At 36.2% G+C, this 21,231-nt stretch overlaps 1 protein-coding gene across 12 annotated transcripts in view; it reads left to right on the plus strand.

The window, feature by feature from the left end:
* Positions 1-21,231, plus strand: part of caskb (calcium/calmodulin-dependent serine protein kinase b) — a 63,994-nt gene that overhangs the window by 34,436 nt on the left and 8,327 nt on the right. For 2 of the 12 annotated variants that reach the window (XM_066662818.1, XM_066662816.1), the window contains exons 6-20: positions 618-720; positions 921-1,099; positions 1,667-1,789; positions 1,962-2,045; positions 3,511-3,610; positions 8,775-8,792; positions 10,294-10,415; positions 12,033-12,191; positions 14,705-14,893; positions 15,713-15,791; positions 15,922-16,007; positions 16,212-16,280; positions 16,509-16,577; positions 20,449-20,484; positions 20,824-20,862. In XM_066662818.1, the coding sequence (XP_066518915.1) occupies positions 618-720; positions 921-1,099; positions 1,667-1,789; positions 1,962-2,045; positions 3,511-3,610; positions 8,775-8,792; positions 10,294-10,415; positions 12,033-12,191; positions 14,705-14,893; positions 15,713-15,791; positions 15,922-16,007; positions 16,212-16,280; positions 16,509-16,577; positions 20,449-20,484; positions 20,824-20,862 (1,455 nt within the window). The remainder of the gene's footprint in view (positions 1-617; positions 721-920; positions 1,100-1,666; positions 1,790-1,961; positions 2,046-3,510; positions 3,611-8,774; positions 8,793-10,293; positions 10,416-12,032; positions 12,192-14,704; positions 14,894-15,712; positions 15,792-15,921; positions 16,008-16,211; positions 16,281-16,508; positions 16,578-20,448; positions 20,485-20,823; positions 20,863-21,231) is intronic. The other 10 variants (XM_066662824.1, XM_066662821.1, XM_066662826.1 and 7 more) reach the window with 7 other exon arrangements.

Consider the following 21,231-nt stretch of genomic DNA (forward strand, 5'->3'; position numbering starts at 1 on the left):
GAAAGGTGATGTGCAGTTCCTAGATGCTAAGCCCATGCTAGACTTAAGAAAAGAAAATATTATTATTATTTTTTTTTGTACAGGCTAGCATAGTGAACGTAAAAGGAAAAAAAAGAAAGACTGATGAATATAAGGCTTTTATCAGGCTTACAGAAATGCTAACATTTGTTAGTGCTGAAACTTCACTGACATTTGGAAGTTATTTTTTGGAAAGTGCAAAGCAAATTGGTCAGAATGATCTCTTATGCACATTTTATATTTATTAAAAATACAAATGCATAGGAATGTGTAATGCACGTTTGTATGTATTTTAACACGGTCCATAAACAGACACACATGAACACACAAAGAGCAGTTGTGGTTTTGAGCAAAACTGTAGTGTAAATCTTGTTTCTGAATGTAGCTGCAAAAATTTAAGGTTTGGTGGAGAAAAAGATTTCTTTATACCGCTTTCTGAAGTTGGGGTAAGTTTCAGAAAATGTAAAAGTGTAGTGCAATGAAAATTTGCAGCACATGTTCCTGTATACCAAAGTGAACTCAGGGATATATTATATAATTTATTGCCTCAAATGATTGTGTATGTATCATATTTCAATCATCTTAATTGTGTTTTTCAGCCTCACTGTGTTCTCCTCGCATCAAAAGAGAATTCTGCCCCTGTCAAACTAGGGGGTTTTGGGGTGGCCATCCAACTTGGAGAGTCTGGCCTTGTGGCTGGAGGTAGGTGTGGAGTGTAATACTGCAGTCTGAAGTGCTCTGTATTGTAAAAGGTCTTTTGAGTCATTTTGATTTTTCAGTGAGGTCATCATGTTTAGTCTTGAGGTTTTCTCACATCTGTTTGTGTGCCAGTATATTTTTAAAGACTTGTTAAAAATTCTCTCTCTCTCTCTCTGTGTGTGTGTGTGTGTGTGTGTGGAAAGGTCGAGTAGGGACTCCTCACTTCATGGCTCCTGAAGTAGTGAAGCGGGAGCCGTATGGGAAGCCTGTAGATGTATGGGGCTGTGGAGTTATTCTCTTTATCCTGCTCAGTGGCTGCTTGCCCTTTTATGGAACCAAGGAGCGTTTGTTTGAAGGCATAATTAAAGGGAAATACAAGGTAGTAGTTTATTTACAAAATGCCCACACATATTCATATTTTTGTATGGCAAATGAACTAAACTTTAGGTTTTTTACTATTTATAATCAGCTCACAATTTATGTATGGGGATGTCCCTAACTATGAAAATTCATCATGTCATATAATGTAAAATCAGACTTCTTTTAAACCCCCCCTGACCGACCTATTCTTTTTTTATATATTTATATTTTTTCAATGTGGCCATACACCACCGGTTGTGGAGAATTAATATTGATCAATAATATTATTCACCTACTTCTATTACCCAAGACGTTTTTAAGTGAGAGAGACACTTTAATACTGCATTTTATTCAGGAATGTGCAGAATAAACATATATTTGATTCAAAGAATAATTCAGTTTAATTCCAAATTTCAGGGTTTTTATCAGGTATTTCTGTTTTAACTCTGCCAGCCTTCAATAGAGCTCTGTACTGACCAAGAATCTTTAGTACCTGCATAAGAAAGTACATGTATCAGCATTGAGAGAAACAGGTAATAGACACCATACAATGATCTCAAAGCTAGGTTTGTGTGTATGTTTGCATTAGATGAACCCTCGACAGTGGAGTCACATCTCTGAGAGTGCTAAAGACCTGGTTCGCCGCATGCTGATGTTGGACCCTGCTGAGAGGATCACTGTCTATGAAGCCCTCAACCACCCTTGGCTCAAAGTAATACCTAAAGAACACACACACACTATCAACCAGTTCTAACAAAAAATTACAAGTTTACACAGTTATACCCTGTATAGTTATTAAAGTATTTTTCATTGTGTATATAAAATCAATACATTTGCATTTTTTAAGTATCTTATTTATTCAAGCCAAGATATTTATTTATTAGGAGAGGGATCGCTATGCCTACAAGATCCACCTGCCTGAGACTGTGGAACAACTGAGGAAGTTCAACGCAAGGAGGAAGCTAAAGGTTTAACATTTAGCAATATTACCTTACCAAAAAAAACAAAGAAAACATTTACTGTTCATATACCAGATAAGATGGATGACAATTTACTTCTCTATACATGGCTTTAATTACACAGGGAAGTTAATAAAAAGTAGATGCCCAAATGTGATATTTTAAATATTTGAAACTCAGAGTTGTTGAGCGTGTTAGCGAAGTGTCTACAGTTTTAGGTCATTATGTGTAAAGTTTTGTGTCAGACTAGAGGCGATAGCCACATGAAACATTTTTTTTTGTTTTTTTTTTATTTGTGGTTCAGACATTCAAAAACAAGCGCGTGTCTGTAAAAACAAAACAGCTTGTTCTTTATCTTTTAGCCTGTGTAAAGTTGAACACCTTGGTTTGATAGGGAGAACATCAGTATTGGAAATGTCGCAAGACCTACTTTGACTTTGCGCTCAAATCTGTCAGTACAAATACATGAGTACAGTATTTGAAATTTTTATTTTTTAATAGAAAACTGCACAAATTTAACTCATTTTGCTTTAAATGTAAAATATGTTCATACCTTTTTTTTTTTCACACAAACAGCATATTCACCTCTGCAACAAATCAGAGGCTCCCATGGGAGGGTTCGTTTTAGCTGGGGTACTTTTTGTAACGTTAATTAGGAAAGCATTATTGTTTTTTATTGTTGCTGTCCAAGCGAAATTGTTCAAAATATATGTTTTCAAATTAACGTGTTAAACACTATCACGTTAAAAAAAAAATCTAAAAAAAAAAATTTAATATCTGAGTATATTGCTGAAAGATATGAGCATGTCAAACTTTTCTGGTAAAATTCTATTACTCTCCTGGCTAAGGTTTCAACTGCTGGGAAAAAGTCCACTAAGATTGTGTATAAGCTGCCTTTAGGCAAATGTTTGCATGCAATGTCTGAAAGCACTTCCTTATTTCTCACACCATGAAAAAACACACTGTGCTACAGGATCACTTGAAATCAGCCCAAGCAACATGTCTCTGTAGTCTTTTTCGACCTTATTTGTGGTTACCTTGCAAATATTTTATAATCCCTCATGAAATTACATAAGTATACGTGCATGTGAACAGATATTGGAATGAACATGGGCATGCACTAACACAAACACACACACCTTTGTTTAATTTTGATTCTAAATGTATTGTTCTTTAAGTATATAATACAATTTACAAACCAACACTGTGCTCAGATGATCAGCTCCCTGCATTTCTAGTCAGTCATAGAGCTGTGGGACTTTTAGTTTTAAGTGACTTCGTAGAAAAATAAGGACAAACATTAAGATGTCAAAAATTAACATGTTAACGCAGACATCAAACTAGATGTAAAGGACTGATGGCATCTTAGTTTGTGGCTTGCTTTTTAGTTTTAGAATTAATTGCAGGATTTTAATGAATATTGATTAAGGACTGTGTTTTTAAATGTTATGTAAGTAATGTCTGATTTTTACAGGGGGCAGTGCTGGCTGCTGTCTCCAGCCACAAATTCAACTCATTTTATGGTGACCCTCCAGAAGAGTTGCATGACTTCACAGAGGACCCCACGTCCTCAGGTAGAATCTACCACCTACATCCATTACTTTAAATTCCAGTGTTCCAGATATTTTTGATTTTGCATTATTTTGTGTATATTATTTAGCACATCAGGCACATGTGAATTACTTTTTTCAGATGATTTATAACCTCAGCTTATGTCCCAGACAGCTTCACTGTCAATACAGTAAATGAGTCATTCATACGTCTAGCACAAGCCTTTGCTTGGGAAGCCCCCATAAGTGACTAATCCTTGATAGTCAGTGAGTCTGATTATTCATTTCATGAACATGTAAAAGTCATACTGGTGTAATTAATGATTTACTCTCTGTAAATATGTACAAAACTAATCCAGTTCGAATGTGGATACAGTCTGTGCTCCGTTGATACAGCTGACATATTGGCTGCAGTGTTACCATTTGTGTTTAAGAAGCAGAGACCACTTATTCCATTATCATTTCTGCATGCAGTAGAGTAGCATGAACAGTCTTTTTATAGTAACCAGCAAAAAGGAAAATGCTGCCCGCATATTGTGAAATATAGCAGCCACTTCCTTGTCTCAGAGACTAACTTTCACATCCTGAAGCTGCATGGGCAAGCAAGAGTTACAGGGATGTTGCCATTTGATATTCAGGAGCATAAGTCATGTTACAGCTGTATTAGATAATATTTAAACAATAATTAATAAAGTTAACAAAGAGTTGCTTTATGCATTACGTGTCACAAACAGTTTCAAACCTATTACAGTGTTTTTGATGACACAAGAATCCTTAGAGCAGTGTTGTTAACTTTAAGTAAGCAGAAATCACAATTACAGGAACATGCTGTTAAGTTACTTCTGTAAACAAAAGTTTGGTGCAGCCAAATTTGTTTTTATTATCCATCTGCAGTGCTAAAACATGCTGATGATAGGTATGGGAACTGGTTACTTTGTTCACAACCATGGGTTTAAGTTGGAGTCTTTGTGAAAAATTCTGCTGACCACAGAACTCTTTTGTACAACCACAAATCCTCTTTGGTGACACTGCCAAGAACACCTGGCAAGGATGAGTTGAGTATTCAGCATTTGGATCATTTAATAGATTAAGTTTGAAAATGAGAGATTGCATTTAGCTGGTGTGTGTCCATTGCTTGTCCATAGTTGTACAAATGGTATAATCACGTGCTTATGTATGTTTATTAATTTTTATATATATATATATAGTTTTTTACCCTTTTAGTAGAACTGGAAATTAGAATCATAGAGAATCTGCTAAAATATAAACGCACATTCAGCCATATGCTAATCAGTAAAAACCTAGAGGTGTTGAATATGTGAAAGAATATGAATATTATGTTTCAAAATATCAGCGTAGTGTAAAATATACTAACACTGATCACTATCATTATCTTTTATTAATTTTAAGAACACACAATTGCAACAAAATAAATACATTTATATTATTTATATTAAATTAAATATATTTAAATTATATTATAATATTATATGGTTTATTTATTAAGAAGTTTTGCTACAAATGTAACAATTTCAAACATTCAGAAGAAGCGACAAATAATCTGTAAATATTTGCTTATTTTGTAAACAACAGTAAGTTACCAAGTTTCTGATTTTGTATTAAAAAAATATAGCATATAAATCTACCACACAAAGTGCAGAAAATGTAGTGTGTGCATATAAACAGCGAGTGGAAACAATTATACAAAAAGTAACTTTAAAACTTCACATTAAATAACAAAACAAATACAGAATTGTTGCTGTGCTGAGTCAGTATATTCTATCTGCATGAGTTGGAGCTCATAGGCTGTTGAACTATTCTAACCGCATTTCTGATTCTCCTCGTCCTCAACCAGGTGCTTCTGCTTGAGATGGTGAAACAGATTAGTTGTGTTTCCCCCTTCTGTTGTTATAGGCTTCTTTCATTTCTTACAATATGCCATGGTTTATTGTACAGCTGATGTTTTGTAACCAAACCACCTCTACACAACTGAAGTCACTCCCCTTTAATATTATGATGATAATATCGTGAACGATACAATATAACACAGCCCTAATGGCTGTGTAAGATATAATTGCCTAAAATGTTGGTGCTATAGTGGTTTTTAGAGGTTCTTATTTGGTGTTGATATCCCATTCATGGAGCAGGCTGCTCTACTGAGGAACATGATTTGAGTCCAGCTAAATTGGGAATAAAACTATATTTATTCTTTATATATACTATATAATATTTTGTATGGACTGAAAAGTTGATACAGCATAGCTGCTACACGTGTGGACAATGTGTGCGTGTGTGTTGTTACATGGGTCATCTAGGCCAAGATCTATAGGTTGTGTGAAGGTGTGTATATGCACAGTGTCTATAAAAAGTATTCTCATCATTTGGGCATTTTCATATTTTATTACTTTACAAAACTGAATCAAAGGGTTTATTTTAGGGAATGAACATAACAGCTGTGTCTGCAAAGGGCGTGTCCCTGCCTTACTCCCACTAAGTTCTGGGTAGGCTCTAGACCCACTGTGACCCCGAAAAGGAAGAAGCAGTAACAGAAAAAAATGAGTTTGTTTAACATTGATCAACAGAAAAAGAGTAATATGGAAGTGAAAACCACTTACTACAATGTGATCTACAGTTATATAATTATTAAACACTCAACTTGTTGCATGATTACAGCATTAATTTTGTGCGCATAGCTCTCTGTTTGCTCTGTAAATCACTTCAGCTTTTCCCCCCACTGCTTTGTTTTAGCTGGCTGTATCAAAGGGCATGTAAGTGGAAAGCTACACATTCTCAGACTCTCAGAGGTCTGGATATTCTTGCTTGGGAGACTATGGCTTTGGCTTATGTCTGAGAATGTTGTGTTGATGGAAAAAACATATTTGCAGGTCTTAATCGGGTTGAAAAAGATTTTCAGCCAGGATTTTCCTCTATTTTGCTATGTTCCTCTTTTTTTACAAGCCTTCCAAGGCCTTCAACAGATGTTTCCCAACAGTATATCCCTGTCAGCACCTGTCAGATATTTCATTTTTCATTGTATAAAACACAGTTATAAAAACTTGGGATATAGTGTTTAATGCAGTAAAAAAAGAATCTGTGATTTATTTATTTATTTTATTATTATTATTATTATTATTATTTTATTAAAATTTTAGAACCTTTGTTTAAAGAAACACCACACTTTTTCACCAACTTTTTACCTTAAAATTACAGTAATTTCAAAATCCTTGTAATACTTCACTGAACTTCACTGAAATAGGAAAATAGAACCTCTGTCATTGCTACTCTGGGCTCAATACCAACAGAAACTGTGCTATATATCTTTTGGAGGAGGGTAGGACCCACAACCTCTCACTCTCTCTACCGATTGGTTTCAGTACAGTGTTGTAAAAATGAACAAAACTAAGGGGAGCCCCAGCATCCAAAAAAAAATCTTACATATTTGTCCTTTAACTGACAAATGTACAAAGAGGAATGCACATGTTTCACTGATTGCCTTGTATTTTTACTGAATTCTAAATATATTTAGAGTTTAATGCCTGCAGTTTTGCAAGTTGAATTTTTGCCAATTTTTGGTTTGATACGTGATTTAATTTCTTCTGTAGTCTGTTCTGTAGTTGTTGTCGTGTGAGTGTATTTATTAAACACCGTACATTTTCAGTAGGAGACAGATCTGGACCGCAAGCGGACCAGTCAAACACATACACGCTGAGATGAATATAGGCTGAAAGAACTCAGCAGCATTTCTGGTTAGCATTAATATATGGCTTTCTACTTGCATTCAGTTTCGGTTTGTATTCCTTGATGCAGCGCCATGCAAAATTTTCCTGAGCCCCTGTATTTATCACCGAAAATGTCTCCTGCTTTTTCTCATGAGGCATCACAAGTTGCACATTCATTCATTTGTATTTTCCAGTCTTGCCCTACACAGAGATTTCTATATACAGAGATTACAGAGAATTCTATAACATTGTGTGGTATTGTGTGGTGGTATTTTTGTGAAATGCAAACATCGAACTGAAATATTTACAAAATTCAGTCAGTGAAAACATCAGAAATCTTTTCTTTGCATATTTGTTATTTAAAAAGAATGCATAAAGTACATAAAGAAGCTGTCTGCTGATACTTCGTATGCCATAGTATGTCACGTGTGTTTGAACATTCATCTTGGAGTACACAGAATGAATACTGTGTATTGTGTTGGTGCTGCTCTGAGCTGTTTGTGGTATCTGTCCTTCTAAATTTATCAGAATTATGTATTAGTTTTCTGTTCTTTTGTTTGGACTTTAGTACTTTATAAAGTTGTGTGCAGTGTTGTTTTGCTTTATCATGCACTATAGTCCTGGAAACTTGTCCCACATCACTAGGTACTTCTAAAAAGTAAAAATAAATAAATAAAAAATAAATAAAGCCATTGATTTGATGTAACTTGACATTTGCATTTTATCCATTGCACAGAATTTGTGGCAAAATATAGACTTTTCAGATGTACGTTTTATAAATGTTTATGAAGATTGGCAGATGTTTGCTAAAAATATCTGATGTTGGATGGACAGATATCAGGGTATCACTACTTTGTATAGTGGCTAAAAAGCCCATTTTTGTGACAATTATTTTTTTTTTTTACTAACAACAGATGTTCTCATACATGTTTTGGTCACACCCTGCTTTAGACATTTTTTATCACTTGGCCTACTTCTGATTGACTTGTACTTAGAAAGGAATCTCTGTTTGAGTTATCACCTCTAGAACCAAGTGACTCTTTACGACATTGCTGAAGTGTGTCAGTAAAGGGGATTTTGCAGTCAATAACTATTTGATCAGTGTAATAAATCACACTGAGATTTGTTTTCACTTGAGTCTGTGTCTGGTTTATTTAAATAACCAAATCCTCAGTGAATATTTTATCACATAAATCACATATAAAATGAAAAAGGGGCAGTGCATACTTTTTTTTTTTTATACACTGCATGTGTGCTTTATATTTGACTAATAAAATGTTTAATACAGTGCTGCCCCTTTTGTAGGATGTAGGCTGCTTGCCAGCTTCATACATTCCTATATAAAGTCGTCTCCTCTGGTGTTTCCTTCTCTTTGTTTTCTTTCTTCATTTGTGTTTCTCTCTATCTATCTATTCTCTTGTGTCCAATCTCATCATATGTTATTTGTTCTAATGCTGCCTTCCCTGTAGGATTGCTTGCTGCAGAAAGTAGGTATTCCACAGAGTCTGACATCATCACTGTCTCCATCCTCTTTTGTATGCCACATTGTCTCTGTTTTTTTTTTCTTGTTCATACAATTTTTACCCCATCTCTGACTGACATCTTCCCCTGCCCCAGCCTCTTTGGGCTTGGACCAGCACCTAACCCTGCTGCATGTGTGCTTTTTAGGACATACTCAATTCCTGGTTTCACATCAACAATTTCAACTGATTGCTATCTGTTCTTGGGTGTGAGTTTTCTGTGTGCTGTTAAAGAATAAAATTGTAATTTTAATATATCACAATGTAAAAGTAGATGGCTACTCTGAATATTTATTACTAATAACATGTTTGTTAATTCGTAGCAGCCATGCCACCTTACCTCAAAAGATAAACCACACTGCTTTTGATTGGGCAGTTAAAGCCAAAACAGCAAAGATGCCTGAGGGGAAAAGGGGAAAAGTAATATCTAGGAACAGTTCTCAATGCAAAATCTTTAACTGGTGTAACGCGGGCATCATATGATTAAACACATGTTGTCGCTGTCCAAAGGAAAACACATCTCCAACATGTTACTTTATAGGAGAAAGAAAACACTTTCTTTACTTTCAGTGAAGGTTCATTTAAAAAGTTTTTTTTTTTTCAAATAATTTTGGAACATTTCTATTGGTCCATTCATCATGGAGTTTTCACACAGGATGAAGGACAACTGCTGTTTCAAAGGATGTATTATACTAAATATCAACAAAAATTGAAATGCATGTTTTTCCATGGGCAGTGACTTTATGCTAATATTAGTAATGTTTATCTGAGTATTTAGAGTGATGCTGGATTATTCAAGTTCACGTTTTGTTTTTGTGTTTTGGTTGGTGAAGACAGTTTGTAGCAAAAGGGTTAACTGCAAATAGACCAGTAAACTTCAAAAAACTTGCTAATATGAATTAAAAATTGTAACTAAATAAACAAAAATTATCATTTTCATTACACCCTTAGCATCAGTATAATTCATATAAGATTTATTTGAATACAGCTGCTGTAGCAAAATACAGTGAGTGAGCCTGACAAATAGACAATAAACAACATAATATAGATTATATTAAACAATTGTCTAAAAATATTAAGTATCATTTAAGAAATTTCTAATTATATATATATATATATATATATATATATATATAACATAAATGTATCACTGTCAACTTTTTTAAAATTCATTTACGAATGTAAAATTATTTTCATGTGTATTGGGTCTCACTCACCTTTCAGTGTTCATACCAATGTATTGTGCTAACTCTAAATCCATTGTAATTGTCTGTGTGATGTCTTGTTACCTGCATGTAGACCGTCCTATATGACCATTGAATACTGTTGCATTTTGAATGTTTTTTGTTTTTGTTTTTTTAGTTTGCCATTGTGTGATTGTGTTGAATCCAGTGTGATTAAGCCTGCTTTAGCATAATTTGGTATTTTTCCTTGATTTTATTTATTTATTTATTATTTATTTAAACAGGAGCTGTATCTCAGGTGCTGGATAGTCTAGAGGAGATTCATGCTCTGACTGACTGCAGTGAAAAAGATTTGGATTTCCTACACAGCGTCTTCCAGGACCAACATCTACACACACTGCTGGATGTAAGGAGATATACACATGTTACACCTTACCCCAGTCTGCAAATCAGAAAGTCCTTCACACTTGCAGTAGTGTGCACATTAGTGTGTTTCATTTTAGTGTGCAATTTTGTAGGCAGTCACCTTTTTAACAAGCAGTTTGTGAAAATCAAAAACACTATTACCCATTGACCTTTTATAAATATCACACTTCTTCTAATGTTTGATTTGACTGATGAGAATTTCCTTTTTTTTTTTTTTTTTTTTAATTCAGTCATCTATTTGCACTTGATGGATCTTTTGAAGTGCGATGACAAAAAGGAAGTTGATGCTGGAAGCATCAGCACTAAATGAATATAACTCAGGTCAACTGCAGCAGTTTAGCCCAGCGCAGAAGCCATTTGAAAAAGGAAGTGGTCTTGTTGAGTCATATAGAAAATGCTTGTGTCTTTCTCGCCATAAAAAGAGCAATTACTTTCTCAGCAGACTTGTACCTGTGGCTTTACTGACAAAAGTATTGTGCAGAAGGCAGAGACCATCCTTCATTTGTTTATTAAAAAGGAAGAGTAAACAGACAGTGGAAATATCATGATTAGTATACTGCAGGGTTATCACAAGATTCAGATCATGTATGTTAATGTCATTAATGTTCATCTGAGTATTGTTAAATTGATGCTAAATGCTTAAGGTAAACTTTGCTATTGTGGTTTGGTTGATGTAGGAGTAGTTCTCAGGCAGAAGTATTTGTCATGAGGCTGAAATTTTATTAAGTAAGAAGCCTTAGAAAAAGGCCTGAAAGCAGTTTTTCCCCCAGAGTTAAGAAGTTTAACCTTTTCAGTGTCCTGTTATTCTGCAGCCTGTGTCCTGACAGTCTGTACCAGAGGGGTTAAAAAAATCCCTGCAGACAATGTCAGTAATACTGAAATCAATAGGGGCTGCAAACATAGTCATGGGGTTTGGGCACAAAATAGTTTTGTACTGTAGTAAAGCAATAGTTTTTAAAGCTTTAAATAATGAATGAATGAATGTTAAGTAACCTATTTATTTATTTTTGAGAATAAATCATGAATTAATCTTCCATCATAATTTGAAACAGATGATTCTTTTGGTTGAATGCTGTCCCACTGCTTTTACTCTTATGACACCTTTGTTATTTGATATGATTGTTTTTGTTCATAATAATAAGTAGTATACAGTTTCATTTAATGTTTATCACAAAAACACAATGATGACAGTGGATTTTAAAGTAGTTTTATTTAACTGTATTAAGTATTGATGAAAGAAACACACATTCACTTGCTCTCTCTGCTTTTGTCTGTTGCATCTCTTTTCATCTCTCATGTTAGAAATATGGCAAAATGCAAACAACACAGTTAACATCCCTGTAATCCCTGTATTCATATGCAGAAGAAATGCAGCAGTGCATCTCAGTGATTTACACATTTTTTGTTTTTTTGTTTTTTTATTTTTTGCTGAGAGTGGTGTTTATTTATGTTTTTAATGTGTTCTGGAGAATTATATTTTTTTTAAATAGTAAAAGGCACATATTTATTAATTTACCACACAGTAAAATGTAATATTAAACCGTATTATAGTATTTTTTTTCCTCTAATTTTCCACTGATTTCTGTTTGTGTTGTAGCTTTACGATAAGATCAACACAAGGTCTTCACCACAGATCAGGAATCCTCCTAGTGATGCTGTTCAGAGAGCCAAAGAGGTGCTGGAGACCATTGCCTGTTACCCAGAGAACATGGAGGCTAAAGAGCTGCGGAGAATTCTTACACAGCCACATTTTATGGTGAGCTATCTTATTGAGCGGAATGGGACTACAACAGTAAAATGCTAGTCAAAGTTAAAATCACTTACCTGTTTGCTATCCACTCTACTTATCTGACTGGTGTGGCTGAGTGGAACAAGTCAGTCCTAGCAAATAACTTCTTCAGTGTTTGCACACTGAAGGACGAATGCTATGGAAAACACTCATTCAGATATTTGATTCTAGGTTACTGAACATTATAAGAATAATCAGTGTTTGAGGTAAGGCTCTGGTAGGCCTCACTAGAACAACTTAACTAAAAAAAATGCGAAAGCCAGAAATTCTCTATGTACATGATCTCAGAGATCCACACCTTTCACTAAATGTATAGGTTTTGAAACTAGACTTATAAACTGACACTGTCTGAATTCCAGACATGGAACAGAAAGTTTGGGCATGTTATATGAAAAGACTCTTCCACTGGTAATAGATTTAATAATTCTAGGCACAAACAGGTAGCAATTTGTGATCCTAGTAGGCATGATGGTTTATAGTTTGAAAACATTTCACAGAAATACAGATGGGTGAGGCCATTTAAAGCTTTGTATGTTGACAGCAGAACTTTGTAATCTGATCTAGATTTGATTGGCAGCCAGTGTAGTGCTGATAGTATCAGTCTAATATGGACAAACATCCTAGATTATGTAGGACCTCTGGTTGTGGTGGTTTGGACCAGCTGACACACATTCAGGAATACTGGAACATTCTTTGAAGAGAAACTGCAATTTCACACAGATTGGGAAACTGATTTAAATAGCCTTAACATGAATGATTTTATATAATGTGAATTTAGGAAAAAGTCATGAAAGGAGGACATTCTGGAACTTGTTCCAGTACAATTTATATTCTTCTTCTCTCTGTGGTCAAATGGCAGATGCGCAGCTCTTCTAGTCAGACATCACTGCCTCTTGCTTTAGTCTCTTTTTTCTTTTTCCCTACTTTTGGAGTCATAGCCACTAAAAAAAAACGGAAATGGGTGTCAGGTTTGGTAAAGCTTCAGGCATATGTTTTTACTCCCAAAAAGCAAAAAGAGGAATAAAACATTGCATTTTTAGCAAGAAAAAAGTTTAATTGAATTTTTTAATGCTATTGCTGTTAGCAGTATTTTATACTAAGTTGAAATAAAAACGTTAATTTATGTACACAGCTAATTATTTGCTCAACCACTTTAGTTTTTTACATTAAAACAGCATTAAAGAGCACTGCTCACACATTACACATATCACACACACAAACTGACACACCTCACAGACAACTCTCAGTCACACGCTGAGATTTAAATAGTCACCCAGACCACAATATTGTCAATAAAATCTTTCCCAATCAGCTTATTCTACAGGAGTCGTCAGGTTCGACCATGTTTGACGTTGTAGGCCTGTTTGTGCTTGAACCCTCAGATAGCTGCTAGTGGATGAATTTTAACTAATTTATTACGTGGGTTAGCGGAATTATTTTTGTACATTGATATATATATACTTGCATTGTCTTTTAATGCAGCAGGAATCTGCAGACACTGCTAAGCCAGCTGACACCTGATTGGGGCAGTGGTGTTACCATGGTAATGCAGGTCATAGAGAGAGAGGGAGGGAAGGTGTTGAGGTAGAAGGGATGACTCTCTTATCAAGCATGGATACCAGTATAGCAGGAGAACTTGAAAGAGGCAGTGACGAAGTATTATCCTAGTAGGCTTTATTGTCAAGACTCGACCTGCTCCAGACAGAGTATAACATGGCGTATAACGTAATACCAGGGACCAAAAACACGAAAGCATCTGGTGTGAAAGAACCGGTGGTGGAAATGAAGGACAAGAAACCCATCAAAGACAAATATGTAAGCATATTTTTTTGGTAATAGGCTTATGCCAGAGGTGTTTGAGTGGTTGTGCGACCTTGAAGTTGTGCAGATATTGTAAGTGGCTCTCTTGAAAAATTTGCCTATAGCAAGTCTCACCTTTTTTGACACTGAAACACCATATGATTTGGATATTGTATGTTCCCTCTTTAAAAGTGCTTACAATATTCAAGCATTAGGGATATTCCTTTTCTGGTCAGTTCACTGAGGGATAAGTTGAGCTACTTGGTTTTTCTGACAAGCCTAAATAAGTTATGGAGGAGAGTTATATTTTCTCTGGTTTGCTACATGTCCATCCTCTTAGTGACTGCTTTGTCTCTGACCCAGAAGGTATTTCAGGCCCATGTTCAGTGTGCCTTAGTTATCTTTTAGTACAGTGTAACCAATGTCAAGCTCGACTACACTCAGATGTGTGTTGCCATATTTTAGCATGCATCAGGGGTTATTGATGGGGAAAATCTGTCTTAGATAACATGAGTATTTTTTATGTATTTTCACATGAAAGAGACGCTGTAGATCTGGTGTGATTAACCTAATAGGGGCTAATACCCCCTGAAGTCTTGAAAGCCCAGTTTTCTGTAAGGGGAATAAATCTAATTCATTGTTTGAGTGATGATGTGAGATTTGTGCCATCCCTTTAACAGGCCTTGCTGCAGACGCACGATGTTGTGGCTCACGAAGTGTACAGTGATGAAGCCCTGAGAGTCACTCCCCCACCCACTTCTCCGTACCTGAACGGAGACTCGCCTGAGAGTGTCAATGGAGACATGGACTTGGAGAATGTCACTCGCGTCCGACTGGTTCAGTTCCAGAAGAACACAGATGAACCTATGGTATACACACAATGCAGACACAATTAAATACACACAAATGCTCCTAGGCATATATTAATGGATACATTGAAGAGTTTGTATACATCTGCTACTTTGAAAAGGTAGCAGTTGTATAATAGAATTTTTTACATTTTAAAGCAATTTTACAAACAGGTGCAGTATTAAAAAGGAATATCAAAGAGGCTAAACATTTTCAGAGTTCCCTGAGAGTTAAATACAGCCTCAAACTTTGGACATGTATTTACACTTTGTGTAAACTTTCAGTTTCCGTTCTAAATTATTTTTTAAAGATGTCTTTAGTATAAAATCCTACATATAAGTTTACCTGTCATATATGTTGATCACAGTATGTAATAAAAATGGTACACAAGGCAAAAATTAGTTTTTACTAGTACAACCAAAGTGTATAAATGTAGTTTTCTTTATTCTCTCTAGTTCTGTGGGTTTTTTGTTCTTATTTTTTTACCAATATTTGCTTTAAATTGTAATATACTTCTCAAAACGATAATGTTAATCTTTGGAAATTATGTCTAGTACTTGTTAAACAGTGCACACATTTCACATACAATAATTGTTGTAGTTATTGCTATGTTGTTTTTGATACACAAGTAAAAATAAATTTTGTGGTATTCTCATTTAAGAAAATCAATATGTAACAGTGGAAACCATTGTGTCTTTATTTCTAATCAGGAAAATAATATTTATTTTATATTAGAAACATACTGGGTTTGCATATTGAATCACAAACAAATATAACAGTTTAGTCTTGTTCATGTTCAGCTTAGTGCTAAGTGGGGTCTGACATTTGTTCTTCTGCAGGGGATCACTCTAAAAATGAATGACCTGAACCACTGCATTGTAGCCCGGATTATGCATGGAGGGATGATTCACAGACAAGGTACAACTGTCTCTAATTCTAGCACATTTCAGGGCGTCTTATTTACAGTTCACACATATGTATTGCTCAATTTACTTGTGATGCACTTATATCCTGTAGCTGTTTATATCCTGTATGGTTTCTTCTGCAGGAACACTTCATGTAGGGGATGAAATACGTGAGATTAATGGCATTAGTGTAGCCAATCAGACTGTTGAGCAGCTTCAGAAGATGCTGGTAAGTGGAAAGTATTTTTTAATATTATTTTTATTGTGTTTTATAAGTACTTTGATGTACTGTGCTTATTTTTCTACTTTTGCTTTTAGAAAAGTAGAAAATATGCAAAAAAAATCAGTTTTTAAATGGGGGTGAATATATAGAAAAATGTTCTTTCCTTCCTAAACTTTCTAAAGTCCTTCCTAATACTTCTTTCTAATCCAGAGAGAGATGCGTGGGAGTATCACATTTAAGATTGTACCAAGCTACCGCAGCCAGTCCATGTCCTGTGATGTAAGTGTTACACTCCAACTGTCAATTCCTGCAGGTGTGGGATTGAGGAGCTCTTTTCTGCCATCTTAGTGTCAAACAGAGAACAGTAACTGCACTCAATCACATTATAAGCAGTAAACCTGAAATAATGTTGGGTATCATGTTCCATGTATCTCTTACACTTTGCATATTGACGCTTTTCTTTTTCATTTCACACATTGTGCATTCCTTATCTCTTTCCACTTTCAGAAAGAATCACCTGACCCGTCCAGACAGTCTCCTGCCAATGGTCATGCCAGTGTCACTAGCTCAATTCTGGTATGTCACAATTAATCGAGTCAGTGGCTCACATTTACTGGGTTTTAAATGTTATGTAATAATTGCAACCTATTTTCAGTTTTATTATTGCCAATATGTTTGGCATTATTGGATTGTGTGGTATGGTTTTGCATATAAAAACATTTTAGAAAATTAGGGATGTCCCAGTCCAGTTTTTTGCCCCTCAAATCACTAGTGTTAACATAATAAGATATGTTTTCACAAATACAAGATAATACCAAATATGAATGACACCAGGCTGCCAAAATGGTCAGTATGTTCATAAGGTAACCTTCTGGTAATGATTGCTTATCAGCCTGCCTTTTTAAAATATGTTTTTATTTTTTTATTTTTTTTTTTATTTTATTTTTTTTTTGTGTGTGTGCATCTAATCTTAATTTATGATTGAATTTGACTATAATGTAATAAATAATGGCAGGTTTTGTCATACGTATGACAGGAGCATAAGTACAATACATGAGGGGGATAAAAGTATATGTAATGTACAGTAGTGTTGCGCAGTATACCAATAGTAGAAAAGATTCTCAATACTGTGTCATTAAAAACAGTACAATACCCCATATAAGGTGTTCTGGTGCTGTAACCCCCTGGAGTCTGAGGCCTTTCAGCCACGTCTGAGGTGATCTGACATGCCTTGGTTCCTTCATTCGTTATCTGTAACCACTTGTCCTGTTCAGGACAGAGGTGGGTCTAGAGCCTACCTGGAATCATTGGGCGCAAAGCGGAAATACACCCTGGAGGGGGCGCCAGTCCTTCACAGGGCAACACACTCTCACACATTCACTCAAACATACGGACACTTTTGAGTCACCAATCCACCTACCAACGTGTGTTTTTGGACGGGGAGGAATGCGGAGCACCCGGAGGAAACCCACGCAGACACGAGAACACACCAACTCTTCACAGACTGTCACTCGGAGCGGGACACTACCTGCCGCCCACAGGCCTTGATATTTTAACAAATTTCTCCTACCTAAAAAAAAGTTTGTTCCCAAAAGGCTAGACATGCTAATATTGAGCACAAACCCAGCGACAATGATGCGAGAAAAGTCTGTATGTCATTCATCTGTCTTTTTTAAAATTTACTCTAAACATGGACTTCCCAAAAACCTATTTTCAAAGGTGCTGAAATATAGTGAAAAAACACATTGTGAACATCTGTGAAGTTTCCTTTAGTGTTCTGTGTAGATATGGGTGTTGGCTATACATTGGTGTTTACAGCTTTCTGATGTTTTAATTAGTTTTTCTTCTATTTTGCTATGAATCTGATGTGACACTACTTTTCTACACCTGTGGCTCACACGTTGACTATTCATGAGATAGGTGTGAAACACAGGTGAGAAGTCCCCTCCCCACTGTCAATGATGAAAGCCCATTAGCACCCAGCACATCAGTGAGAGACCACCTGAATCATTTGTCAATGGTGGTATTTATTGGCGGCACGGTGGCGCAGCAGGTAGTGTTGCAGTCACACAGCTCCAGGAACCTGGAGGTTGTGGGTTCGATTCCCGCTCCGGGTGACTGTCTGTGAGTTCTCCCCGTGTCCGCGTGGGTTTCCTCAGGGTGCTCCGGTTTTTCTCCACAGTCCAAAAACACACATTGGTAGGTGGATTGGCGACTCCAAAGTGTCCGTAGGTGTGAGTGAATGTGTATGTGTGTGTGTGTGTGTCTGTGTTGCGCCCAATGATTCCAGGTAGGCTCTGGACCCACCGCGACCCTGAACTGGATAAGCACAGATAATGTGCAGATAATTAATGAATGAATGAACATCAGTGAGACCAACTGAATCATTTGTAAATGGTGGTATTTATTTATTTAGCAAAGACAGACTACTTTTGAACACAGCCATACATATGAGCAGCAGACGACTGCTTGAAAGCTGCAGAGAACAACCAAGTTCTGATTTATCCAGCTGGCGGGAGTGCTGACTCCAGAGGGTTAAGATAAAATAAGAGCAGTATTGCCAACAAGTACCACAGGGTGGCGGTCACAGCGTTTTGCTTCTTCTCCTTCCTTAATGATTTTGCACCTCGTTTTAGGGACTTTTCAGATCTTCTAGTGAGTTAGTTAAAAAAAAAAAAAACCTGACTAGCACCAGCGACTTTCTGTGCAAACTTTAGCTACTTTTTATAGACGAGAACCGCAACTCTTTAGAACACCGAGACTGACCGTGAGCAGGAGAGACAGCTCTCTCTATGGGGCTAAATCAATGACACAAGTATTTGAATCTGAATTTTGAATATTTGAATTATATTTGTCTAAATATTTTATAGCTGAATTATTTTTGTATGGCATTTGATAAAATTGAAATTTTGAGGTGGATAAATATTCAGGTTTGAAAAATTAACATTAAAAATATTCCGATTTAAATAAATAGACCCATAAATTCAAGCCGAAACAAATCTGATTGCAAAAATACAAATCTAGGCCAGAGGTCAACCAACAGGCTTCCCAGGGAGAAGTAAACTTCCACAGAGAGAATCGATTGCAGCATTAACCAATCACAGCGCCCTCTTCTCAAGGCCACCAATCACAGAGCAGTTTCACACCATCCCAATTCCTGCCCTGAAAGTACTTCTTTGAAGTGAGCCCTTTAAAGTGTAAGAATAAACAAAAGAAGCTCAATGTTCAAGTGATTAAGGGGTCTGAGTGTAGAACTGGGACACATTTCGCCTCGTCGCTTTGTGTACGTCACTATGGTTCTAACACAGTTCACGCTGTCCTTAGCTGAGCTCTGCTCAACGTTACAGTGTTTTACTGGATGCTCAGACAGAAATGTGTTGAAAGTTGTTGAGATTTAATCATAATCTCTTATTCGTGTGTGGAGGTGTTTTTGTGACCCACATGTCTTTCACTTTCTGATGGAAAGCATCCTCTGTCCATAATCCATAGACTTTTACTGCCTTTCTGACGGGTTCACTGCAGGTTTTCTGTTTAACTTCACAGAAAAACAGGCCAGATCTCAAAACTAAGCCACAACACCAGAGAGCGAGTGGTTTCATTAATATTTTAACGGCACTGTGAATCTCCTTTACAAGCACTGTTCAATCAATCAGATTTTTATAGAAATGTAAACATTTATACATAAAGGCTCTGTTTCTTCATGAAGTATATACTATTCTGGTTAGTTAAATGTAAAGGTGCTTGTGTTTAATGACACGTCACCATTAAATTATCTTTTTAGCTACTGCCATGGTCGCAATTATTTTGTGCAAAGGGAATGAGTTTCGTTTAGCAGTGTATTCATTTTTTTTCTGTCCTGAACTGCATGATGTTTATATTATATCACTATGGCAAATTAAGCAGTGTTTCCCAGACTATAGCATGTTTTTAAGAAAGACACTGTACAGAAATGACACTCGTTTACATGAGAAAATGATCAGATTAATACATTTTATTTAAACTGGTATTTTTAACATTAATTAACTTTTAATTATTTATTTACCAGAATGTGGTACAGGGCATAGCAGGGAACCCGTCATTTATGTAGAAATACTTGCATTTTCATAAACAACTGATTATAAAACAGTGCTGTGTGCCGTGGACGTCTAAAATTAGTAAAAAAAAAAAAAAAAAAACATGCACTTGTGGCTTTCATCTGGAAATTTGCCCTGTTTTGGTGTAAAGTTAAACAGAGACGCTGTGTACATTGGTCAGATGTTCAGTCAGTATTTATCCAGTTAAACACTGCGATCGAACTGTGGAAGTTCACTTTTTCCTGGGAAGCCCGCTGGTTGACCTCTAGCCTAGATTCGTATTTTTGCAATCTGGACATTCTTTTTGTAAACATTTTATTTTACACAAATACCAATAGTGTGACTGGATGACTGATCATTTCCTTCAATTTCAGGATCTACCATCAACCATCCAACCCAAAGGTCGACAGGTGAGCACTGTTAAACTCTGCAACCGTTGTTACATCTGAACATCTGTGTATGTGGGTGTTTGTGGTACCGTGTGTGTGTTTGTCGTACCGTGTGTGTGTTCTCATGCTGACGTGTGTGGTGATCGTGGTCTGACAGTTTAGGCTGAAGTTAACTGGCCTTCTAACAAGTCTTTTCCAAAAAATAGAGTGGTGAGATGGCCTTCCTTATCCTAGTGTTCAAACAGCCCTTTTAAGAGCTTGCTTCCTCCCGAGTCCTGTCAATGTCAGGTTTATTATACTGCATGTCGTGTGTGTGTGTGTGTGTGCGCGTGTGTGTGTATGATGCTTTCGAACCCTTAGATCTCCAGACCTGCAATCAAGGATAAAATGTCTATGAAGGTGAGTTTCCTCAGATCAGATCTGATAGCGTAGCTCCCCCCCTCCCCTCGTGATGTTTCTACAGCAGATTCCACCTCACTTCGTTGGTGTTAACCATTTTCTTGTTTTTGTTACACTCTGTCGATCTGAGCCGTTTCATAAGGCTTTGCTTTTATAGTTGTAGCTTCTAGCTGTAGCTTATGGTCCTCATAGTAAAGGTCTGGTCCCCTTGCCCATCCTGCTTACCCTTCCCTGGCGCCTTGGTGGTATGGTCTACCTCATGGTCTGTATGAAACAGGCATGTGCCTTTGGGCTGGTGAAATGCTGCTTGGGAAGAGGTTGTGTGCGTGTGTGTGAGTGATTGGTGTGGTTGTGTGTGTGAGACAACAT

This window comes from Hoplias malabaricus, chromosome 3 (genome assembly GCF_029633855.1).
Source record: "Hoplias malabaricus isolate fHopMal1 chromosome 3, fHopMal1.hap1, whole genome shotgun sequence".
Lineage (NCBI taxonomy): Eukaryota > Metazoa > Chordata > Actinopteri > Characiformes > Erythrinidae > Hoplias > Hoplias malabaricus.